This window comes from Sorex fumeus, unplaced genomic scaffold (genome assembly GCF_029834395.1).
Source record: "Sorex fumeus unplaced genomic scaffold, SorFum_2.1 ptg000028l, whole genome shotgun sequence".
In the NCBI taxonomy this organism is placed as follows: Eukaryota; Metazoa; Chordata; class Mammalia; order Eulipotyphla; family Soricidae; genus Sorex; species Sorex fumeus.
In genome coordinates, this window is record NW_026606085.1 from 4759356 (window position 1) to 4781887 (window position 22532).

General features: G+C 45.5%; 1 protein-coding gene across 1 annotated transcript in view; it reads left to right on the plus strand.

Annotated features, from left to right (window-relative positions):
* The window catches only part of DNAH2 (dynein axonemal heavy chain 2), a 149350-nt gene that overhangs the window by 82725 nt on the left and 44093 nt on the right, over nt 1–22532 (plus strand). Inside the window, exons 26-44 of the mRNA XM_056114802.1 lie at nt 50–132; nt 247–427; nt 794–932; nt 3470–3687; nt 6770–6871; nt 7095–7220; nt 8033–8143; nt 8432–8620; nt 9438–9541; nt 9636–9825; nt 11183–11363; nt 12788–12915; nt 13296–13448; nt 14946–15071; nt 17612–17830; nt 18231–18348; nt 18515–18651; nt 19147–19284; nt 19368–19526. Coding sequence (XP_055970777.1) covers nt 50–132; nt 247–427; nt 794–932; nt 3470–3687; nt 6770–6871; nt 7095–7220; nt 8033–8143; nt 8432–8620; nt 9438–9541; nt 9636–9825; nt 11183–11363; nt 12788–12915; nt 13296–13448; nt 14946–15071; nt 17612–17830; nt 18231–18348; nt 18515–18651; nt 19147–19284; nt 19368–19526 — 2802 coding nt within the window. The remainder of the gene's footprint in view (nt 1–49; nt 133–246; nt 428–793; nt 933–3469; nt 3688–6769; nt 6872–7094; nt 7221–8032; nt 8144–8431; nt 8621–9437; nt 9542–9635; nt 9826–11182; nt 11364–12787; nt 12916–13295; nt 13449–14945; nt 15072–17611; nt 17831–18230; nt 18349–18514; nt 18652–19146; nt 19285–19367; nt 19527–22532) is intronic.

Genomic DNA, 22532 nt, shown 5'->3' on the forward strand with positions numbered 1-22532 from the left:
CTTGCAGATTAAATACTTTATTTCTCCATCTCCCAATTTCTCTCCACAGGCATTGCAAAACATTGCCAAGACCTGGGATATGGTTCAGCTAGACATAGTACCCTACAAGGATAAGGGACATCATCGACTCAGGTAGAAATTCTTGGAGCTCTAGGAGGGGGAAGGCTGACTAGACTGGACTGCAAAGAGGGGACCAAATTTTGGCAGAAGGGAACGAACAGACTGATTTTGACCCCTCTACCCCAGAGGTACAGAGGAAGTATTCCAGGCACTGGAAGATAATCAGGTGTCTCTGTCTACCATGAAGGCATCTCGTTTTGTCAAGGCCTTTGAGAAAGAAGTTGATCACTGGGAACGCTGCCTCTCCCTCATTTTGGAAGTGATTGAGATGGTGCTCACAGTGCAGCGCCAGTGGATGTATCTAGAGGTCAGGATTTTGTGCCTTAGCTCTTCCTACTTCCTGTTTCGACTGCTTCATTGCCGGGCATCTAAATATTTTTCCTTTTGTCAGTATCTTTTCCCCACCTCCCAAGTCATTCTTCATCTACAACCCAAATATCTGACTTTCTGCTGTGCTTCCCATCTTCAGTTCCCTTCCTGAAAAGTTCTCCTTCTATTTCTCTTCTTGGACCCTCGTTCCTGGCCTCCCAACCCAGTTTCACCCTAGAACTTGGACATCTTGCCTTTGGTTCTAGATTTCCTTATCTCCTATAGAACTGTTATCCCTGGTCTGTAGCAGGGGGCATAGAAATTATGTGAGAAACAATCTCTAACCTCAATTATTTGCCCTCAGAATATTTTCCTAGGAGAAGACATTCGCAAGCAGCTCCCCAATGAATCAGCCTTGTTTGACCAGGTCAACAGTAACTGGAAAACCATCATGGACCGGATGCACAAAGATAACAATGCTCTCCGGAGTACCCACTATCCAGGTCTGAACCTCGTAACCTCTTGGTTACTTAGGTATTGGAATATGTGATGTCAGGACTACATCCTTTATTTATTGAACAATTAATTCTTATACCAGGCTGTCATAACATCCCTGTTGTTTGTCAAGATGAACAAACAAAACCAGCATTAAATAATTATTTAGTGAGTTAAGTGCAACAAATATTTGAGTGAAGAAGTACAACAGAATTGTTAAAAGAATGGAGAGGGTGGAGAGATATTATGGGGGTTAGGTCTTGTATGTTAGCGACCCCGGTTAAGTCCTCACAACCACATATAGTCCCCCCAAGGGGCTGGAGAGGTAGTGTAGGAAGAAGGGTGCTTACCTTGAACTTGGCTGACCAAGGTTTGTTCCCTGGCATTCCTGAGCACTACCAGGAGCAATTCCTGAGAACATTACCGAGCATGGCCCCCAAAAAGCAACAGAAAAACTCAGCACATCTAGTTTCTCCAGCACTATCAGGAACAGCTCCTTGACACTATTGGGCGTGGCCCCACCCCCCCTTCCCCAAACAATCACATACACACACACACACACACACACACACACACACACACACACTGACTGGAGAGATAAGAGGTCTGGAGAGATAGCAGATTCCGCAGATTGAATACTTTGCATGCTAGAGGTTCAGATTTGATCTTGTGTCTCCTAAGCACTGCTGCCAATGACCACAAACACCAGGCTGGGAGTAGCCCCTGAACACTGCAGGGTAGAAGGTATGAGGATGAAGAGCAGGATTGAAAGTACAGCATGTAGCATGTTTTCCTTACACACAGCCAACCTGGGTTCAATCCCTGGCATTCCATATGATCCCCTGAGTACCAAGCACCACCAGGAGTGATTTCTGAGTACAGATACAGGAGTAAGCCCTGAGCATTTCCAGAAGTGCCCCCAAAACCAAAAAATCCAACCCCTCCCCCAAAAAACCCAGAAGGTATAAGGATGACCCCATAGCTCAGACCCAGGGCATCCTTACTTCCCCTTAGAAAGCTGTAAACTCTGGAGGCCAGAGTGATAGAACAGTGGGTAGGGCACTTGATTTGCATGCTGCTGATATAGGTTTGAGCTCCAATATCCCGTATGGCCCCTGAGCCCAGCCAAGATTGATCCCACAGCTCAGATCCAGTAGTAAGTCCTGAGCACTGATGGGTGTGGCCCCCAAACAAACAAAAATCTTCAAATGGGGAGGAAATTAAGGTGATTTCAAATTTACTGTGTGAAACTACAAATGACTAATGTGAGTCCACTTTACTTAATATCTGGAGTTGTTCTTTAAGACACTTTTTTTTGGGGGGGGTTGGTCCACCTAGTGGTACTCTGGGGTTATTCTCGATTCAGTGCTTAGCTAAGTGCTCTGAAGTCCCTCCTGGTGGTGCTCTGGGAGGTCCCTCCTGCAGTGCTCGGGGACTGAAATATGTTCTCTAGCTCTGATCTATTTTCCTAACCCAGAGGTGGATATATTACCATTTTTAAAGAGGTTAAAGCTCAGTAAGGTTAACTGACAAGTGAAAAAGTTGCCAGTTGAGGACTGGAGAGAGCTCAGAGGGTAGGGTACTTGCCTTGCATATGGTGGACTCCAGTTCTATTCCCACACTTTGCTACAGTAATTCCCTGATTTCCCTGACCACAGAGCCAGGACTATCCCCTGAGCACTTCTGGGTGTGGCCCTGAAAACTAAAAACAAAAGAGTTGCCATTTGAATGACCATCTTCCTCTTATTCTACTCATTTTACTGTGTCACAGTTGAACACTGGCAACCCCAGTGGTTGTCAGCCTCTTTCATCATGTGCCAATTACTTACTTGTACTTGAATCTAATTACTAAATTTGTTGGATTTTATATTTGCAGAACAATCTTAATTTTTAGAAGCTCTTGGTATATGACCAACAGAACTTTGTTGGAGTGGACTGAGTAATAGTTCAGTGGGTAGGGCTTTTGCCTTGTATGCAACCAACCTTGGTTTGATTTCTGCCACCTCATATAGTCCCCCGAGCCCTGCCAGGAGTAATTCCTGAGCATCACTGGGTGTGGCCCCCAAATAAACAAAAAATGACTTTGTTGGAAAGAACAAATAAGTTTGGAGCCAGAGAGCCAATACAGAAGGTAGGTCAATTGCCCTGCATGAGGCTAACCTGGGTTTGATTCCTGGCGTGCCTTATGGCCCCCTGATCTCTACCAGGAATGATCCTTGAGCATAGAGCCAGGAATAAGCCCTGAGCACCACTGGTGTGGCCTAAAAATAAACAAAGTTCTTTGATGGAAAAGACGATTGTTCAAAAGACTAATGGGAGTCATATTTATATTAACTGAATCATATGTGATGTGTAATCACTACCTAAGGCATAATATGTATAATGAATACTTAATAAAGAATTAATGAAGAGAATGGGATAAGCTTGATAGAATGATTAGGGTGCTTCTTTGCTTCCAAAAATCATAGGCAAAGTGGATATAGATAGAGACTCTAAGGCAGTGATAAAAGGGCTAGCAAATGTCATTCATTGCTTTCCATCCCAGGAATCCTGGACACATTAATAGAAATGAACACAATTCTGGAAGACATCCAGAAGTCTCTGGATATGTATTTAGAGACCAAGCGCCAGATTTTCCCTCGTTTCTACTTCTTATCCAATGATGATCTTTTGGAGATCCTGGGCCAGTCTCGAAACCCTGAGGCTGTACAGCCACACCTCAAAAAATGCTTTGACAACATAAAGTCACTGAGGATGCAGAAGGTCAGTAGATGTGCTGGGAGGGCGGGAACGGCTGGTGATGCCACTGCCCTTAAGCCTTCCAAAAGGAGCGGAATATGGGGGATTCTGTATTATCGCAGGACAGAACTTTTTAGAATGGGTTATATTGAGGGAGGGTAAGAGAAACAGAAATTGCCCTCAGAGGGATCAAGGATCTTCTGGGGACATCCAGGTGTAGACAGGCCATATCGTCCATAGGTATTTTTTTTTAATGGATTGACATTTGGTTAAACTATAAAATACTATAAAATGTTAGGGGTGTCACTTATTGAGCTCTGTGTGTATATGAGACTCACTGTACCCACCAAGAGAGTCTCAGTGTCATCCCTCCACCAAAGAGAGCATTTCCTTCTACCCATCCCCCTTCCTTCCGTTAACCACCGCAGTTTTCACTGAGCCTAGAGGTTAGCTTTGTTCTTTTTCATGTATGTGACAGTTTGTTTGCTTTAGTTAGTTATATTCCAACATGAGTGAACCATCTGACAATGGTCTTTCTCTTCCTTACTTCACCTAGAATAATCACCTCAAGTTTAATCAATTTTGTCCCACAAGGCACAACTTCATTTCTTTAAAACAGCAGAATAATATTCCATTGATAACCTCTATCAAGACTACTGCTAGTTAGCTTATGTGACCTTTATTTTTTTTTCTTTTGGGGTCATACCCAGCAATGCACAGGGGTTACTCCTGGCTCATGCACTCAGGAATTACTCCTGGCAGTGCTTGGGGACAATATGGGATGCTGGGAATCATACCTGGGTCTGCCTCCTGGTTCAGTGCTCAGGGGCTGAAACGATAGCACAGTGTAGGGCATTTGCCTTGCACACGACTGACCCAGGTTCGATTCCTCCATCCCTCTCCAAGAGCCCGGTAAGCTACCGCCCACATGGCAGAGCTTGGCGAGCTCCCCGTGGCTTATTTGATGTGCCAAAAACAGTAAGTCTCACAATGGAGACATTACTGGTGCCCGCTCGAGCAAATCAGTGAACAACGGGAGAACAGTGCTACAGTGCTACTGCTGGTTAGCACTTAGGTTGAGTCCATGTTTTGTGGATAATTCTGTGAAAGATATCCTTTTGAATCTATCTTTTCATAGCCTTCAGAGAAATGTCTAGGAATTGTGTTGAAGAAATAGATATATAGGAATTGGGGCCACAACTGGCGGTGCTCATGGTTTACTCCTGGCTTTATACAGTGGGCTCACTCCTGGTGGGGCTTTGGGAACCATATGAGATGCCAGGGGTCAAACCAGGTCAGCCATCTGCAGGGCAAGCACCCTACCCACTGTACTATCTTTCTGGCCCCCATCATATATTTTTAAATTGGAACTTTATTTGTTTCCATGCGGTGGTTGAGGTTGCGTATGGTGGGCTGCAGACTGTTCTTATCAGGTACGGAGCCCAGGACCTCACACTGTACAGTGGGCTCCCTACCACTGAGCCAAAACCTGCTTTATCATAATATTCTTTTATTTATAGGGGAGGGACACCACCTGGTGGTGCTCAGAGGATCCTCCTGGTTCAGTACTCAGAGATCATGAAATGCTGGGGATCCATCCCAATCCTCCCAGGATTATGAAGCGTATACTCCAACCCTTTGAGCTTTCACTTAAAATTGTTTTCCTTTGTTTTTGGACCACACCTGGTGGTACTCAGGACTTATTCCTGCTCTGCTCTCAGAGATCACTCCTGGTGGGCTTGGGGGACCATATGTGGTGCTGGGGACCAAACCCGGGTTGGTCATGTGCAAGGCAAGTGCCCTACTTGCTGTACTCTCTCTGGCCACATTTAAAAAGATTTTTTTTAAAGGAAACTCCATACTGTTTGTAGTAAAGGCTGAACCAATTTACGCTTCCAACAATAGTGTCCCAGAGTGCCTTTTTCTCCACATGCTCACCACGCTCACAACTCTTGTTGTTTACCATCTTTTTTGTTGTGTTGTTGTTCTTTTGTTTGTTTTTGTGTTGGGGCCATTTCTGGCAGTGCTCAGGGGACCCGATGGGAAGTCAGGGACTGGACTCTAGTTGGCTGTGTGCAAGACAAATGCCCTACCTGCTGAATTATCACTCTGGCCCCTTTTTCCATCTTTCTCATATAGGCCATTCTCAAAGGTAATGAGAATGTGTTGATAATTTGATAATTGTGATAACTATCATTGTGATAATTGTGTTGATAATTTGTTGTATCACTGTGGCTTTGATAAATTATGCTGAACATTCTTCTCATGTGCCTGTGGGCCATCTCTATGTCTTTTTCGGGGGGGGGTCACACCCAAAAATGCTCAGGAGTTACTCCTGACTCTGCACTCAGGAATTACTCCTGGCGGTGCTTGGGGGACCATATGGGATGTTGGAACTCGAACCCGGGTCAGCCGCATGCAAGGCAAATGCCCTACCCGCTGTATTATCACTTCGGCCCCTCTTTGTCATTTTTAGCAAAATATTTTGCCCAGTCTTTGGCCCATTAAAAAAAAAGTTGGGTTCTTGCTTTTTTTGTTGTTAACTTGTGTGAGGTTTTTGTTTTGGGGCCACATCCAGAAGTGCCCAGGGGTTACTCCTGGCTCTGTAGGAATTACTGCTGGCAGTGCTCAGAGGACCATATGGGACGCCGGGGGTAGGACTCCTGTTGGTTCTGAGCAAGGCAAGCATCCTACATGTTGTACTATTTCTCTGGCCCCTGAATTATGTGGGTTTTTAAAAATAAATTTTGTATATTAACCCCTTGAATGTAGGATGTGCAAATATTTCAATTATTAGGCTGCTCTTTTTTTTATTGTGATAGTTTTTCTTTTTGTTTTGTTTTGTTTTGGGGCCACATCCTGGGGTTACTCCTGGCTCTGAACTCAGGAATTACTTCTGGCAGTGCTAAGGGAACCATATGCAGTGACAGGGATCAAATCTGATTAGGCCATGGGCAAGGCAAGTGTCCTACCTGCTGTACTATCTCTCCAGCTCCTGTAGTAGTTTCTTTCACTATGTAAAATCTTCTGAATTTGATATAGTCCTACTTGTTTATTCTGACACTTTTTAACCCTTGCCAGTGAATAATTTTTTTTGTTTGTGCAGGTTGTAGGACCCAGCAACAAATGGGAGTCTGTAGGAATGTTTTCGGGTGATGGAGAGTTTGTGGATTTTCTTCACACAGTACTCTTAGAAGGACCAGTAGAGGTGAGTGTGTAAAGGGCCCAGAATCAAGCGATAAGAAAATTTGTTAGAAAATCTCTGAGGAGAGGACAACCTGGGAAGAGACACTTGTCACTTTACCTCTCAGGAAACCATATGGGGTGCTGGGAATCAAACTGGGTCAGCTGCATGTAAGGCAAGTGCCCTACCAGTGTATTATAGCTCTGTCTCCTAATCTGCCTGTTCTTTTCCGACCCCCAACCCTCAGTCCTGGCTATGTGATGTGGAGAGGATCATGAGGATGACACTCCGGGATCTTCTCCGGAACTGCCGCCTGGCCCTCAAGAAATTTCTCAACAAGAGGGACAAGTGGGTGAAGGAGTGGGCTGGCCAGGTGAGCTGGGACCAGTGGAAAATAGGAAATGAGAAAGATAGAGCCGAATATGAGTAGCAAAAATAAGGACATAATTTCTCTTCTCCTCTCCCTCTCTCTCTCTCTCTCTCTCTCTCTCTCTCTCTCTCTCTCTCAGGGTGTAGGGCTACAACTGGCTAGCTGTATCCAGGGACCACTCCTGGTGGGGCTCAGGGTACCATATGCAGACAGAGGACCCAATCTGGGTCAGCTTTATGCAAGGCAAGCACCTTACCCTCTGTGCCATCTCTGTAGCCCCAAGACATATTCTAGAGACTTACAAAATGCAGGGACTTTGCTTTGTTCTGGGATGTTGCCTTCCCAATCTGCATGGTGAGCCCACGATTCGTATCCTTCAGCATGTGGACCATTTTTTAGAGCAGTGTTCTTTTCTTTTCTTTTCTTTTCTTTTCTTTTCTTTTCTTTTCTTTTCCTTTTTGGGTGTGAGTATCATATCTAGCAGTGCTTGGGGCTTACTCCTGGCTCTGTGTTCAAGGGTCACTCCTGACACTATTCAGGGGATTATATGCAGTGCAGGGGTTGAACTGTGGTTGGTGATGTGCAAGGCAAATGCCTTAACCCCCATACTATCTCTCCAGCCCCTAGAGCAGTGCTTTTCAACTGCTGGCCCACAGGTATATTTGAAGGTCAGAAACTACTGGTTGACCTAAGTAGAGCAGATTGGGCCTCTTGAGAGGAATAACACCTGGGCCTGGCAGCAACAGGGATCTGAGAGTGAAGCCTGTGGGTGGCTGGGACAGGGCTTTGGAATCCATCCTCCACTTTCACCTCAGATGGTGATCGCTGCGAGTCAGATCCAGTGGACTGCAGATGTTACCAAGTGCCTGATGACTGCAAAGGAGCGGGGAGACAGGAAAATCCTCAAGGTCATGAAGAAGAAGCAGGTAAGTAATAATTCCAGGAGGGGATAGGCCGAGCATGAGAAGGAGGTGATGAGTTGGAGTCTAGATTAGAGATGAGAGGGTGAGAAAGAGTCAGAGTGACTGCTGTGAGCTAGAAGTGCAGTGACAGAGGTTTGGGGGGATTAGTAGTAAGTTTTCCAGTGCCGATCTTGGCATCAGGCAGGAGTCACAGCAGACCTTGGATGGACATTGGACTAAAAGTTGTGTTAGGCTGGGATTAGGTGCGATTTGGGTTTGGTTGTATCTGCTCTTTTCCTGCCTATTTCATAGGTGTCAATTCTGAATAAGTATTCAGAAGCTATCAGGGGAAACTTGACCAAGATCATGCGGCTGAAAATTGTAGCTCTCGTGACAATAGAAATTCATGCCCGGGATGTTTTGGAGAAGCTTTATAAGAGTGGTCTCATGGATGTCAATTCCTTCGACTGGCTTAGCCAACTGCGCTTTTACTGGGAGAAGGTGACTATGGGGCTACTCGCCACTCTCCTTCCCGAAACCCTGTCTTGATGTCTTAGTTAAATTTGGGTTCTCTAAATACAATAATACAATATACAGGATTATTATTGTTCTCTAAATATAATAATAATCTAACCCCTGGACCTATCATAGCAATCTAATCCAGTTCTTCACTTGATCTCTGATCTTCTATGTCAGAGGCATCAACACAATTTTTTTTTTCTGTCAGATCTCAGGATGGGTTTCATTTGATGGGGAGTCAGACAGACTCCAGGGGCTGTTGCAGTGCATTGGGGTGAACATCAGCCAGTTTTCTATCAAGCCACATACCCTTCTCTCCTTTTTTTTTTCTCTTTGGTAGCGGGTCCCGGGACTAACACACCTGGTGATATTCAGGGGTTACTCCTGACTCTTTGCTCAGGAATTACGTGCTTGGGGGACCATATTAAATTGCAGGGTTAGTTACATGAAAGGCAAATGCCTTACCTGCTCTACAATCTACCCTACAATCACTCCAGTCCCTCTCCTGGGTTTTGTCTATTTTTTAAATTTTTGGGGTCACACCCAGAAATGTTCAGGGATTGGTCTTGGCTCTGCACTCAGGAGTTATCCCTGGCAGTACTCAGGGGACCACATGGAATGTTGGGGATTGAACCTGGGTCAGTCATGTGCAAGGCATATGCCCTACCCGCTGTACTATTGCTCTGGCCCTTTTCTCCTGTTTTTTAACCTGAACCCTAATCCAGCTCTACTCTCAGTCATCTTCCCAGCTTTAAGTCTTCTTCCAAGCCTGCTGCTCTTATTCTGCTCTGTTGTCCAGGATTTAGATGACTGTATGATCCGCCAGACCAACACCCAGTTCCAGTATGGCTATGAGTACTTGGGTAACTCCGGAAGGCTTGTCATCACTCCCCTGACAGACAGGTCAGCCCTGGGGGATGAATAGGGGGTCGGGCAGAGGAGTTAATGCTGAGATAAGGCTTTCAGGCATCTCATGAATCCTGCCCTCAATTCTCAGGTGTTATATGACTCTGACCACAGCTTTGCACCTGCACCGAGGGGGCTCCCCTAAAGGTCCAGCAGGGACAGGAAAGACTGAAACAGTCAAGGATCTTGGCAAGGCACTTGGTGTATATGTCATTGTGGTCAACTGCTCCGAGGGCCTGGATTATAAGTCCATGGGACGAATGTATTCAGGCCTTGCCCAGGTCAGTATGCTACCACCTTTTCCCAGAGGATCTCTGAAATATCTGGGGTTCTGGGGCTGGAGTGATAGCACAGCGGGTAGGGCATTTGCCTTGCATGTGGCCGATCTGGGTTCGATTCCCAGCATCTCATATGGTCCCCCAAGCACTGTCAGGAGTAATTCCTGAATGCATGACCCAGGAGTAACTCCTGTGCATCGCCGGGTGTGACCCGAAAAGAGCAAAATATATATATATATATATATACATATATATATATCTGGGGTTCTTTGTGCTTGGTTTTTGAGCCACTCCAGCAGTGTTCAGTGATTACTCCTGGATTTGTGCTCAGGAGTCACTCATGGAAAGGCTTGGGGAACCATATGTGGTGCTGGGGATCAAACCTGGGTTGGCTCTGAGCAAGCCAAGCACCCTACCCACTACAATATCCAGCCACTTAAATACCTTTTAATCCCAGAAAATCATCTGGACCCCAAATCTGGTTGAGTGTTTTGTAATTTACAGCATTACCTCAGTTAGTTTTTGCTGTTGGGGAAATCCCACACCTGCCTGAATTTTACTTTTCTTATTTGTCATTTGTAAGGATTATTGGGCTGGAGCAATAGCACAGCGGCAGGGCATTTGCCTTACACGCGGCCAACATGGCCGGCCCAAGTTCGATTCCTCCGCCCCTCTCGGAGAGCCCGGCAAGCTACCGAGAGTATCTCGCCCGCTCGGCAGAGCCTGGCAAGCTCCCCGTGACGTATTCGATATGCCAAACACAGTAACAACAAAAGTCTCCAATGGAGACGTTACTGGGCCCGCTTGAGCAAATCGATGAACAACGGGAGGACAGTGACAGTGACCAAGGATTATGTAAGGATTAAAGATGATGAAGACAAAGACAAACTGGCTCACTGCAGGCTCTCACTGTCAACAAGTTCACAATTCCAGTCTCTTTCCACCCACAGTCTTCTGGCATCCCCCAATTGTCCATCACTGTCTGATGGAAGATTCTGAATAGAAACTGCAAAATCATTCTGAGATCTCTTCTTCCTCTCTCCATTTGGGGGTCACTTTCCTATGAAAATTTTATTTTTAAAAAGAATTTTTTTTGGGTGCCATACCTGGCAGTGCTCAGGGTTTACTCCTGGCTCTGCATTCAGGAATTACTGCTGGCATTGCTTCAGGGACCATATGGGATGCCGGAGATAGAATCTGGGTCCGCTTGTGTGCAAGGCATACGTCCTACATGCTGTACTATCATTTGGCTCCATCTCTATGAAAACATTATAGGAAGAACATATAGTTCTATTTTCTAGTTTCTCCCAATGTAAGGGCACTTCACTTGCTCCCAGTCACTCTGTCTCCTACCCCACAGACGGGTGCCTGGGGATGCTTTGATGAATTTAACCGCATCAACATCGAGGTACTGTCAGTGGTGGCCCAGCAGATCTTGTCCATCCTAACTGCCCTGAGTGCTGGTCATACCCGCTTCCATTTTGAGGGCTTTGAAATCAGTCTGGTGTGGTCCTGTGGCATCTTCATCACCATGAATCCCGGTAAGGGTCAGGCAGTAGATGGGGCTCCTGGGGATCCCTGTAAATAATTAAACATCTTCCTTTTCCTCTTCCTGGTCAGTGTGTTTAGTCAAGTAAAATGTGGTTAAGATGACATTCTGAGAGAAGAAAAACACAATTTTCCAGAAGAAGGGAAGGAAGTCTTATTCTCCCTAACGGGACTGACTGCCTCACAGTTGATGCCCATATATGTTGTGTGTGTGTGTGTGTGTGTGTGTGTGTGTGTGTGTGTATGAAGGTTAGGACTACATGTGGCTGGAATCAAGGACTCTTCTTGGCTCTGTGCCAAGAATTATGCAGAGTGACCCCTGTATAATTAGGGAATATATGTGGGTGCCAGTAATTTGAACTATGGTTAGGGTTGGCTGCATGCAAGGCAATTACCTTCCTGTGCTATCTCTTCTATTGCCCTAATATTTTTTGTATGGGGGGCAATACCCCACAATGCTCAGGGGCTACCCCTGGCTCTACACTCAGGAGTTATTCCTGGCAGTGCTCAAGTGAACATACGAGGTGCCTGGGATTCAGCCTGAGTCTGCTGTGTGCGAGGCAAGGGTCCTACCCGCTGTACTATCACTCCATCCCATGTTCCTCTAATCTTTTTAAGATATTTCACTATTTTCTTCCGTCAGCCTACTTGAATTCTGGTCTCTTTCCCCTTCTGTAGATGGGGAAATATCCCCCAAAACATAGAGTTCAGAGTTTTTCGTTCCTCTTGTCTACGAACAGCTCTGGAAGTTTGAGGAGAAAATAAACCTCAGAAGAGGGTTTTGGTACCAAAAGAATTAGAGAAGCAGCTATGAATTCTATTCGGATTGCTGCGAGTTACACATGGGATATGGAAAGATGGAAGACTGACAGTACCCTGATTTGTGTTTGAAGTAGAAAGTAAAGAGAGAACCTCGGACAGTGGCGGGGGGGGGGGGGGTGGCTGGAAAGGTAATGCAGCAGGTAGGGCACTTGCCTCTCATGTAGCCAACCTGGGCTCTATCTCCGGCATCTCATACTGTCCCCCGAGCCCTGCTAGGAATGATTCCTGAGTATAGAGTCAGAATAAGCCCCAAATACTGCTAGGTGTAGCCCAACCCCCCCCCAAAAAACAAACAAAAAACCCAGAACTAAAATCAAGAACCAGTGAGGATGAAAAGTACAAAGTATAATGGCATCCAGGGTCAAGATGAAAAGGCGTGGACCTAGGGGTGGGTACAGTGGGACTGATGGAGAAATGAGTCTTTGTGAAGTAAATTAAAATTTTAAAGTAGGGGTCTTGGAGATGGCTCCCAATGGCAGAGCACCTGGGTTGCGTGTGGAAGTCCCTGGGTGTGGCCCTCAGCACTCCTGGGTGTGGCCTCAAAAAAGGAAGATGAGAAAAGGTGAGAGTTTTTCATAATGAAATTATCTTTCAGGCTATGCTGGTCGTACAGAGCTTCCTGAAAATCTTAAATCGATGTTTCGTCCTATTGCTATGGTGGTGCCTGATTCTACTCTCATTGCAGAAATCATCCTCTTTGGGGAGGGTTTTGGCAACTGCAAGGTATTCTAATAATCTCCTTTCCTCCCAATTATTTTATTTCCTTTTATTATTTCCAAGATCATTCTCTGGATAGAACCCCTTGAAATCCACTTCAGCCACCATGCAGGGAATGTGGAATAGTGTCAGTGGGGTACAGAGGCAGAATAATTCAGACAGGGGAAGTATCCCCTCTGCAACGTTACTAGTCTGAGATGTCGTATTCCATAAGATGTTCTTATTGGGATTGTCCATAGAGCACCTCTTAACTTTTTCAAGTCTAGGATCAAGGTTCTTATTTCTATAACGCCCTACAAGAAGCAGGAGGATTTTCATGGTGGTGAGGTGTGTGTAGGGGGGTGGGGGGCAGTGGGTTGCCATCTCCTTTTCTGTTTGTTTGCCAGGTGCTGGCCAAGAAGGTGTACACACTTTACTCCCTGGCTGTGCAGCAGCTCTCCAGACAGGACCATTATGACTTTGGCCTCCGCGCTCTCACCTCCCTCCTGCGTTATGCTGGCAAGAAGCGCCGCCTGCAGGCAGATCTGGTGGATGAAGAGGTTGTTCCAGGATGCTGTCCTTGGGCCTTAACCTCCACTGACATGGGTTCACTCAAATTTCTAACCTCCATTGACATGTAGCTTCGCTCAAATTTTTAAGTTCTTCTTTTTTGCAGGGTGGGGGTGGGCCACATCCAGCAGTGCTCAGGGACTATTCCTGGCTCTGTGCTGAGAAGTGACCCCTGGTGGTACTTGGGTAACCACAGTGGTGAACTGGGTTTCTAGGGCATGCAAGGCAAGCGCTTGACTTCTATTACCTCTTGAGCCCTCAAGTCTTTTCTTTTTCCAGATTAGAATTCCCACTTTTTTTTGTTTGTCTCCTCTGTTGCCATGTTCTCCCTGTTGAATTGCTAAAGACTTTCTTAAGGACCAAGGATGTAGCTAGGTAGAGCATTTGCTTGCATGTGTGATGCCCTAGGTTCAGTCCCTGGAAGTGTATCCTATTTTTTGTCTGTTTGTTTTGAAGCCACACTCAGTGATACTCAGGGTTTACTCCTGGCTCAACATTCAGTAATTGCTTCTGGCAGTGCTTGGGGAACCATATGGGATGCTGGGGATTGAACCTGGGTGGGCTGTGGCCCAGGAAAGCATCCTACCTGCTATACTATCTCTCTAGCCCCTCGGATGAACCTTTTTTTTAAAAAAACATTTTATTGAATCACTGTGAGATACAGTTACAAAGCTTTTATGTTTAAGATTCAGCCATAAAATGGTCAAACACCCATCCTCCACCAGTGCACATTTTCCACCACCAATGTTCCCAGTATCCCCTTCCCCGAATCCCAGTCCTCACCCTGCCTCTATGGCAGACAATTTCCCCAATACTGTCTTTCTACTTATGGGCATTATGTTTTGCCCGAATTTTCCCACCATCATTCAAGTATGCCTACCAGGGGCAACTCTAGATAATTTCTTTTCCATTGCTCATTTTGAATATAATGAGAGTTTGTACAGCCGCAAAGTGGTCTCATACTTCTGGGATCCTAGTTGTAGATAGCTGGGTTCCAGAGACATCTCTTTAGGGCACTAATCCATTTTGGGATTCAATTGGGAGTCTCTGGACCAAGGCTGATGGTGCCCTAAGATGGCACCCAGAGGAAGCTTCTGGGGGTGACAGCCAGGCTGCAGAGTGGGCAGAGAGCTGAGGTGGGATGGCCCAGCACCTCTGCCGCCATGCGGCTTGGAGATTCAGACCTGGTACCCGCATACCTGGGCCTTGCTTGTGGGAGCTTTTAGATGCCGGGATTCCATCTGGAGTAGGCGGGGAGACTGCACCTGCTCCATCTGGAGTGCCCCTGTGAAATTGGCTCAGTATAGGGCCTGGAGGGATCTCTGGTGCTGTGATGCCGTCCGGGACTGGTTGCTGTGTCTCTGGACCCTGGCTGTTGGCACGCCAAGATTCAGATGTACCTTTTCATGACTCCTGACCCCTTTGGAGAAGGTGAGCCTAGTGAGTACCTAGGATCCTCAAATCTGAGTCTGTCTTTTCCCATCCAGGTACTGCTGCTTTCAATGAGAGATATGAATATTGCCAAGCTAACTTCAAATGATGTGCCACTATTCAATGCCATTGTGCAAGATTTGTTCCCCAACATTGAGCTTCCTGTCCTTGACTATGGCAAGGTATTTTTTTCCTTAATACTCTCTCAGATTTCATATGTGAATATGCATAAATAGGAATTTTTTTTTCTTTTTGGGTCACACCCGGCGATGCACAAGAGTTACTCCTGGTTCATGCACTCAGGAATTACTCCTGGCGGTGCTCGGGGGACCATATGGAATGCTGGGAATCGAATCTAGATCGGCCACGTGCAAGGCAAACGCCCTACCAGCTGTGCTATTGCTCCAGCCCCCAAGAATAGGAAATTTGATTTCAGATTCTTGTTTGCTGCTCACTGTGCTTTTAAACAGGAGAGTTGACCTTTCTCCAGACTTCCTAGTCTATAAAATGATACAGCCCCATTCAAACATCCTTTCTCCTGCCGTCACCCCCTCCCCTGCTTACTCACCCACTCAAGTCCTTCCACACAACACTTTTGGACTTGTCTGAGACCTCCAATTTTGCTTTAAAATTTTTTTAGTTAATGTAGGTGTACTGCTATTTATTCAGCCACAAGCTGACTGAATCGGGCATGAACTTCACCTTATTTAAAAAATTTTTTTAATTGAATATCTATGAGAGAGACTATTACAAAACTGTTCATAATTGGGTTTTAGTCATACAATGACCCAGTACCCAACCCTCCACCAGTGTATATTTCCCACCACCAATGTCCCCTGTTTCCTTTCCACCATCCTCCAACACCTCACCCCACAGCCTCCCTCTAGGAGAGGCACTTTTCTTCTTATTCTTCCTTTTCTTTTTGTGCATTATGGTTTGCAATAGGGTCCTCTAATTTTGGACTTTTTACTTTCTATCAGTGAGCCCTCTCGTTCCTCTGCTTCTCTCCTCTGAGGAAGCAGTGCTAAGAGATTTCTAGAAGCTGCTGATCTGAAAGTACAGTGGAAAGGAAAGGGGTTGGAACAAAACTTTTAGGAACTATAGGAACTTGATCTCTGACACTGTGGTGGTTTAGATAGTGAATAGTCTTTTCCATTGAAACAACTGAAATATACTTGGTAAATGTATTGTTAATTGGAAAGAAAGAAAGAATTCAGGGATGGGACAGGGTGTTTTCAAAAAGAGAGAAGGGGGTATAAATAGAGCTGGTTTTCTCTCTAAAAATGTGTGTTGAACTGAGGATATAAATAAAGCAGCACATCGTTGGATGTATAGAAAACCCAGTCCTACATAAACTTCATTTCACATTCAGTCAATGGAGAAACAAGTGTTAAGAAGGAGAAGCCCAGACAGCAAATAAGTATGCTTGTCTTGCCCTCTAATGATAGAAGGGGCGGGGGGATCCAGAAATCTCCATTTAGATTTCCTAGCCAGAAAAGGAGCTCTTCTATGTAAATATTTTTTTCTACTGGGTTGTTTTGTTTGTTTCTCTTTGTGGACCACACCTGGAGATGCTCAGGGGTTACTCCCAACTCTGCACTCAGGAGTCATTCCTGGCAGTGTTCAGGAGACCGTTGGGGATGCCAGGGATCAATTTCAGGTCAGCACCTTGTCAACACTTTGAACATCATCTCATGCAACAGGAAGATTCAAGATGCAAGAGTAAGGCAAAGCAAGTGCCTTACTTGCTATACTATTTCTCCAGCCCATAACTTATTGTGTAATGCTCCAAAATCTTGAGCTTCAAATTTAATTTCAAGTTATTTCAGGTCATTTCTCTCTCATATGATTGGCAGATGCAACTGCAAATTATTTCTGTAAAAATGAAACTTCAGCCTAAGCGTGCTCCCCCCATACCCATTTCTCATGAAAGTTCCAGAAAGTAATCAAATTCTGGTTAGAAAGCACAAAATAGGCAGGACCAGAGGGCTGTACAGTGGGGCGAGCAGTTGTCTTGCACATGGCTGGCCCAGAAACAATCCCCATCTGTCTCCCGAAGCCCGCCAGGAGTGATTTCTGAGCAAGGAATAAGCTCCACTGGGTAAAGGCCTTCAAACCAACTATATGTGTATATATATATATATATATATATATATATATATATATATTATACACACATACATATATATACATATATGTGTGTATATATTCCTTTTTAAAAAATGATAACAATATTCCATTATCCTAGGACTGACTCAGGTGATGATGAGTTTGATGTCCATCATTAAAGACTGGCCTCTCTGCAGTAGGATGAACTTTGTTTCCAAATCCATGCTAGTTTTATATATTTTTTAATTATATTAGGAAACGTGCAGAACAGTGTGATAAACATTGTATTTTTATGGCAACAATCTTTTCTAACATAACCTTATGAGAAGAATATTATCACTCCTCCACTTAACATAGGAGGAAGCTAAGGCTCAGCTAAGTAACTTACCTGAGTTACATACGTGAAAGCCGGGGTGGTGTGTCTCACTAGAGTCCAGGCTGAACATACCAAGTGGCCAGTTTCAAAGGCAATGAACACTCGCCAGAGTGCGCACATAGCACCCTGGACCTCATCAACACTTTGAACATTATCATCTCATGCAACCGAAAGATTCAGAAAGTCCTTGGCAGGCCTCATCTTTTTTCTTCCACTTTCTGTAATTTCCCTTCTCAGTTGCGAGAAGCCATTGAACAGGAGACTCGAGAAATGGGCCTGCAGCCCACACCGTTCACCCTTACCAAGGTTATCCAGCTGTATGAAACCAAGAACTCCCGCCACTCCACTATGTTGGTGGGCTGCACAGGCAGCGGCAAGACGACCTCGTGGAAAGTTCTTCAGTCATCTTTATCCTTCTTGTGCCGTGCTGGAGAACCTGGTTTCAATGTTGTTAGAGTAAGGAGTTGGGACCCTGAAGTCAGTAGCAGAGATTTGAACCAGAAACATAGTTGAGGCTGGGGTCAAGAAGGTTTTGGGTGGGGCTAGAGCAAATAGGGAGCTTGCCTTGCATGTGGCCAACTCAGGTTCAATTCCCTGCACCCCATATAGTTCCCAAGCCCGCTAGGAGTGATCCTTGAGGACAGAGCCAGGAGTAAGCCCTAAATGCCACTGGGTACAGGGGATTGGGCGGGGGGAGGCTGAGGGGTGGAGAGAGATCTAAAGGACAGTGCTTTGGAGAAGTGAGGCAGACAAAGGTGCAAGAAAAATACCTGAAAATGAAGGAGCAGTGTTAAAAGGAGATCTGGGGCTTTGTGTCTGTCTGTAATGCCAAAACCTCTTCCTGTTTCATTTTTAGGAGTTCCCTTTGAACCCAAAGGCACTGTCCCTAGGGGAGCTGTATGGGGAATATGACCTCAACACAAATGAGTGGACTGATGGCGTCCTGTCTAATGTCATGCGAATGGCATGTGCAGGTACCCAGGGGCCATGGGTAGGCTCACAGTCTGGGGGCAGAAATATCAAACTTGGTAGAAAAAGTGACATACAAGGAAGTGTCTGCTTTCCTCTCTGAGGAGATGAAAATGGGCAGAAGGGGGACCATAGATGAGAAGGGTCCTTGAATCCTTTTTTTCTACCAAGACGAGAAACCAGATGAGAAGTGGATCCTTTTCGATGGCCCGGTAGACACACTGTGGATCGAGAGCATGAACTCTGTCATGGATGATAACAAAGTGTTAACACTCATCAATGGAGAACGCATTGCAATGCCCGAGCAGGTACTGGGGTGTCCTGCAGAGTGTAAAGTTCAGGACATGAAGCAGGGCTGAGGGGGAAGACCACCACCAGATGCCAAGAGAAGTTCTATAGCAGAGAGGTGAGGAAGATGCCTGGACTCAGGAGGAAACCTATGACCAAAATGCCTTTTCTGTCAAGGCAGAACAATTGAATAGCAAAAACCTTTGGGTAATCAATGTCCTGTGTGTAGAGAGGCAACACTTTCAGTCTCAGTTCCACTGACATCTGAGGGATGACTCTCACTTGTGTGCCTACGGTGACAAACTCACAGGCTGGCAAGCACCCTTTTCTGCCCACTCAAACCTTGCCAAGTGAGAGGCTGGTTTTTCATAAGGATGACCTGGAATACGTTCTGATTTCTTTTAACAAACCAACAATATGTCAACCCTCGAATTTTATGTCCTGACACACTTGGTTCTAGTAGATACCTTTGGGGCAAAGTGGAGAGAAAACAGTCTGACCCAATCTCTCCTCAGGTGTCTCTCTTGTTTGAAGTGGAGAACTTGGCAGTGGCCTCTCCCGCCACTGTGTCTCGCTGTGGGATGGTCTACACAGACTACACTGACCTGGGTTGGAAACCCTATGTTCAGTCGTGGCTAGAGAAGAGACCAAAGGTATGAAGGGAATGAAGAGAGGTAAGTGACCATGGCTTACGGGTTACAGGAAGAAACAAAGAACCCTTCTTGTTCTACTCCAGGGTGAAACAGAGCCCTTGCACCGCATGTTTGAAAAGTTTATCAACAAGATGCTGACTTTCAAGAAGATCAATTGTAATGAGCTGGTGCCTCTTCCTGAATACAGCGGAATCATTTCCCTCTGCAAGCTGTACTCTGCTCTGGCCACACCAGAAAATGGGGTAAAGGGTTACCCAAGCAGGGCTGGAACAGGACAGGCCTATGCCCTCCCAGGAACAACTTCTGAGCCTGCAGTGTGAGCACCAGGCTTGAGCAGAGCATTTGCACGCACCGTCAAAGGCCAGACAAAGGCTCTGTACTGGCTGTCATTCACAGTGGGCTTGGTTTTACTCACTTTCTACCTATATTTTGGAAGCCGAGGAGACTAGTTCATTTGTTTCCTTAGTCATTCTTTTAAAACAAATGATAAGTCTTGATTATTTGAGACCTTGGGAACTAATTTCTGCTGGAAGAAGCTCCTAGCCTAATCTGATGAGGGGCTTTAAACATTCCCAATTTTGTTCAATTTAGAATTATGGAATCAAGTTACTACCTAGAAAAGGTGTGTGTGTGTGTGTGTGTGTGTGTGTGTGTGTGTGTGTGTCTGGGTGTCTGTGTGTATACAGATATATTTGTTTGTTTGCTTTTGGACCACACCTAGTGGTGCTCAGAGCTTACTCCTGGCTCTGCACACAGGAGTCATTCCTGGCAGGGCTTGGGAACCATATGGGGTGCCAGGAATTGAATTCCAGTTGGCCATGTACAAGGCAAGTGCCCTGCACTCCACCCACTGCCAGAAAACTGACCTGTAGTTACTATCAAGCTATGTGATAATTAAGTTCTATGACCTTATATATATAATTTTAATATAAATTAAGACTTTGTAGCTAAACTTGCAAGGTATCATAGGGGAGGATGGTGATGCGGTGTCTGTAGCCCTGGGGATAGTTAGGAAAGGCTTTGTGCTGGGCAGAGGGAATAACTCAGAAAGGAGGTGGGCAATGCAGGCTGGAGTTTGCTAAGACCCTCTTCAGTGTGGCAGAGATTATATTGCACGTTGGGGTGAATTGGAAGGACAGACTAAGGTTTCTTGGTTGAATATAGTAGAAGATTGAGTCTAACCATAATTTGAAGGTTATTCTAAGCCCAAGCACAATACTCTGGATTGTGCCACATCCTGTACCCCACTGGATATAGTTGTAGGCATTTCACTTAGGAGCTGTCCTTAAGTGCTCCTGCACTTGGGCCTGTGGCTGTTTTGTACAGTCGATCAGAGTGGATCTGGACACAGAATTAGCAGTCTTTATTTATTTAAGTGTTTGGCCCACACTGGAAATGCCCAGAGATTACTCCTGGCTCTGCACTCAGGAATCACTCCAGACAGTGCTCGGGGGACCATATGGAATGCTGAAGATCAGACCTGGGGTGTCTGCATGCAAAGCAAGCGCTCTACTTCTTGTACTGTCTTGGGGATGGGAGTTTAGCCCCTGGGGTTTGGTTGCTGCACACGCTCCCTACCCCATCAGTGAGTGGTAGCTCCATGGGCCTTCTGGATTGGGGAATCAAGAGTAGGAGCTCTAACCGGGCTGGTTCTGCTATTGTTGCATTTTAAGTTAAGGATTTTAATTATGTATAAGTGATAGTTGAATTTAGTTTCCTTTGTAATAAAATCTTTCTTATCCCTAATACCGCATGGTCCACTTTGCATGGGCAGGAACAGCCCCTGAGAACAGAGCCAGGAGTAGACCCTGAGCACTGCCTAGGGTGCCCCCCCAGACCCCCGCCTCTCCTTAAGAAAGGCAAAACCAAAAATCCCTCAAAAAACTTACTTGTGTATAAGCCCATAGGTACCCATAAAAAATGTGGTACCAAAATATTTGTTTTGGGGCATCACACCCAGCAATGCTCAGGTTTTATTTCCGGCTTTGCACTCAGGATTTATTCCTCGTGCATCAGCGAGTGGTACTGAGGATACTGGAGATAACCCTGGATCAGCTGAGTGCAAGGAAAGCACCTCACCTGCTATACTATTTCTTCAGCTTCAGGATGTTTAAAAAATTTTTTTCATGCTACACAGTCACGGTCATAGTCCTCCCATTGTTCATCGATTTGTTCGAGCGGGCCCAGTAATGTCTCCATCGTGTGATTGTTGTTACTGTGTTTGGCATATTGAATACGTCAAGGGGAGCTTGCCAGGCTTTGCCGTGCGGACAAGATACTCTTGGTAGCTTGCCGGGCTCTCCGAGAGGGATGGAGGAATCAAACCCGGCTGGGCCGGGCCAGCTGCGTGCAAGGCAAACGCCCTACTGCTGTGCTATCGCTCCAGCCCTTCATGCTACAATGTCACTTTTTTTGTTTTGTTTTTTCCCTTTTTGGGTCACACCCGGCGATGCACAGGGGTTACTCCTGGCTCTGCACTTAGGAATTACTCCTGGTGTAGTGCTCAGGGTACCATATAGGATGCTGGGAATCGAACCCAGGTTGGCCATGTGCAAGGCAAATGCTCTACCCCCTGTGCTATTGCTCCAGCCCCTACAAGATCACATTTGCAGTTGCTGGAGGTGCTGTTTCGTCTCTCCTTGTATTCAGGGCTACTCTCACTCTGTGCTGATGGGAAGGATTTCTGGTAGTGCATAGGGAATCAAATCCAGGTCTCCCATATGCAAAACATGTACTCTAGCCCTTTGGGCTATCTTGCTTTACCCACAATATGTTTTTGAATTATATAATATTTTATGTAGATTAAATTTATTGCTTTTAACTGTTGTATATTATTCCACTGCAAAGTTGAGCAGTGGAATTTTATTTTTCCATACATCTGCTTATGGACCACAGTTCTTATCAAGTTTTTTGTAATTACCGATTGCAAAGCCTGGCAAGCTACCTGTGATGTATTTGATATGCCCAACACAGTAACAAGTCTCACAATGTTACTGGGCCTGCTCGAGCAAATTGATGAACAGCGGGAGGACAGTGACAGTGACCAAGAAATCACTATGAGTATCCTTACACATGCCTCCCTGAGCAATCACAGGCATTTCTTCAAAATAGATGTGGTGTGTCTAGTTCCCTGTCATGTTTTTATGCCTCAGCAGAGAAGAAACTCAGGACAACTGCTGAACTAACAAGAAAGTTCATGCTTATCTACATGTTTTAGATTTAAGATTCTTTACAATAATGTTTTCCCC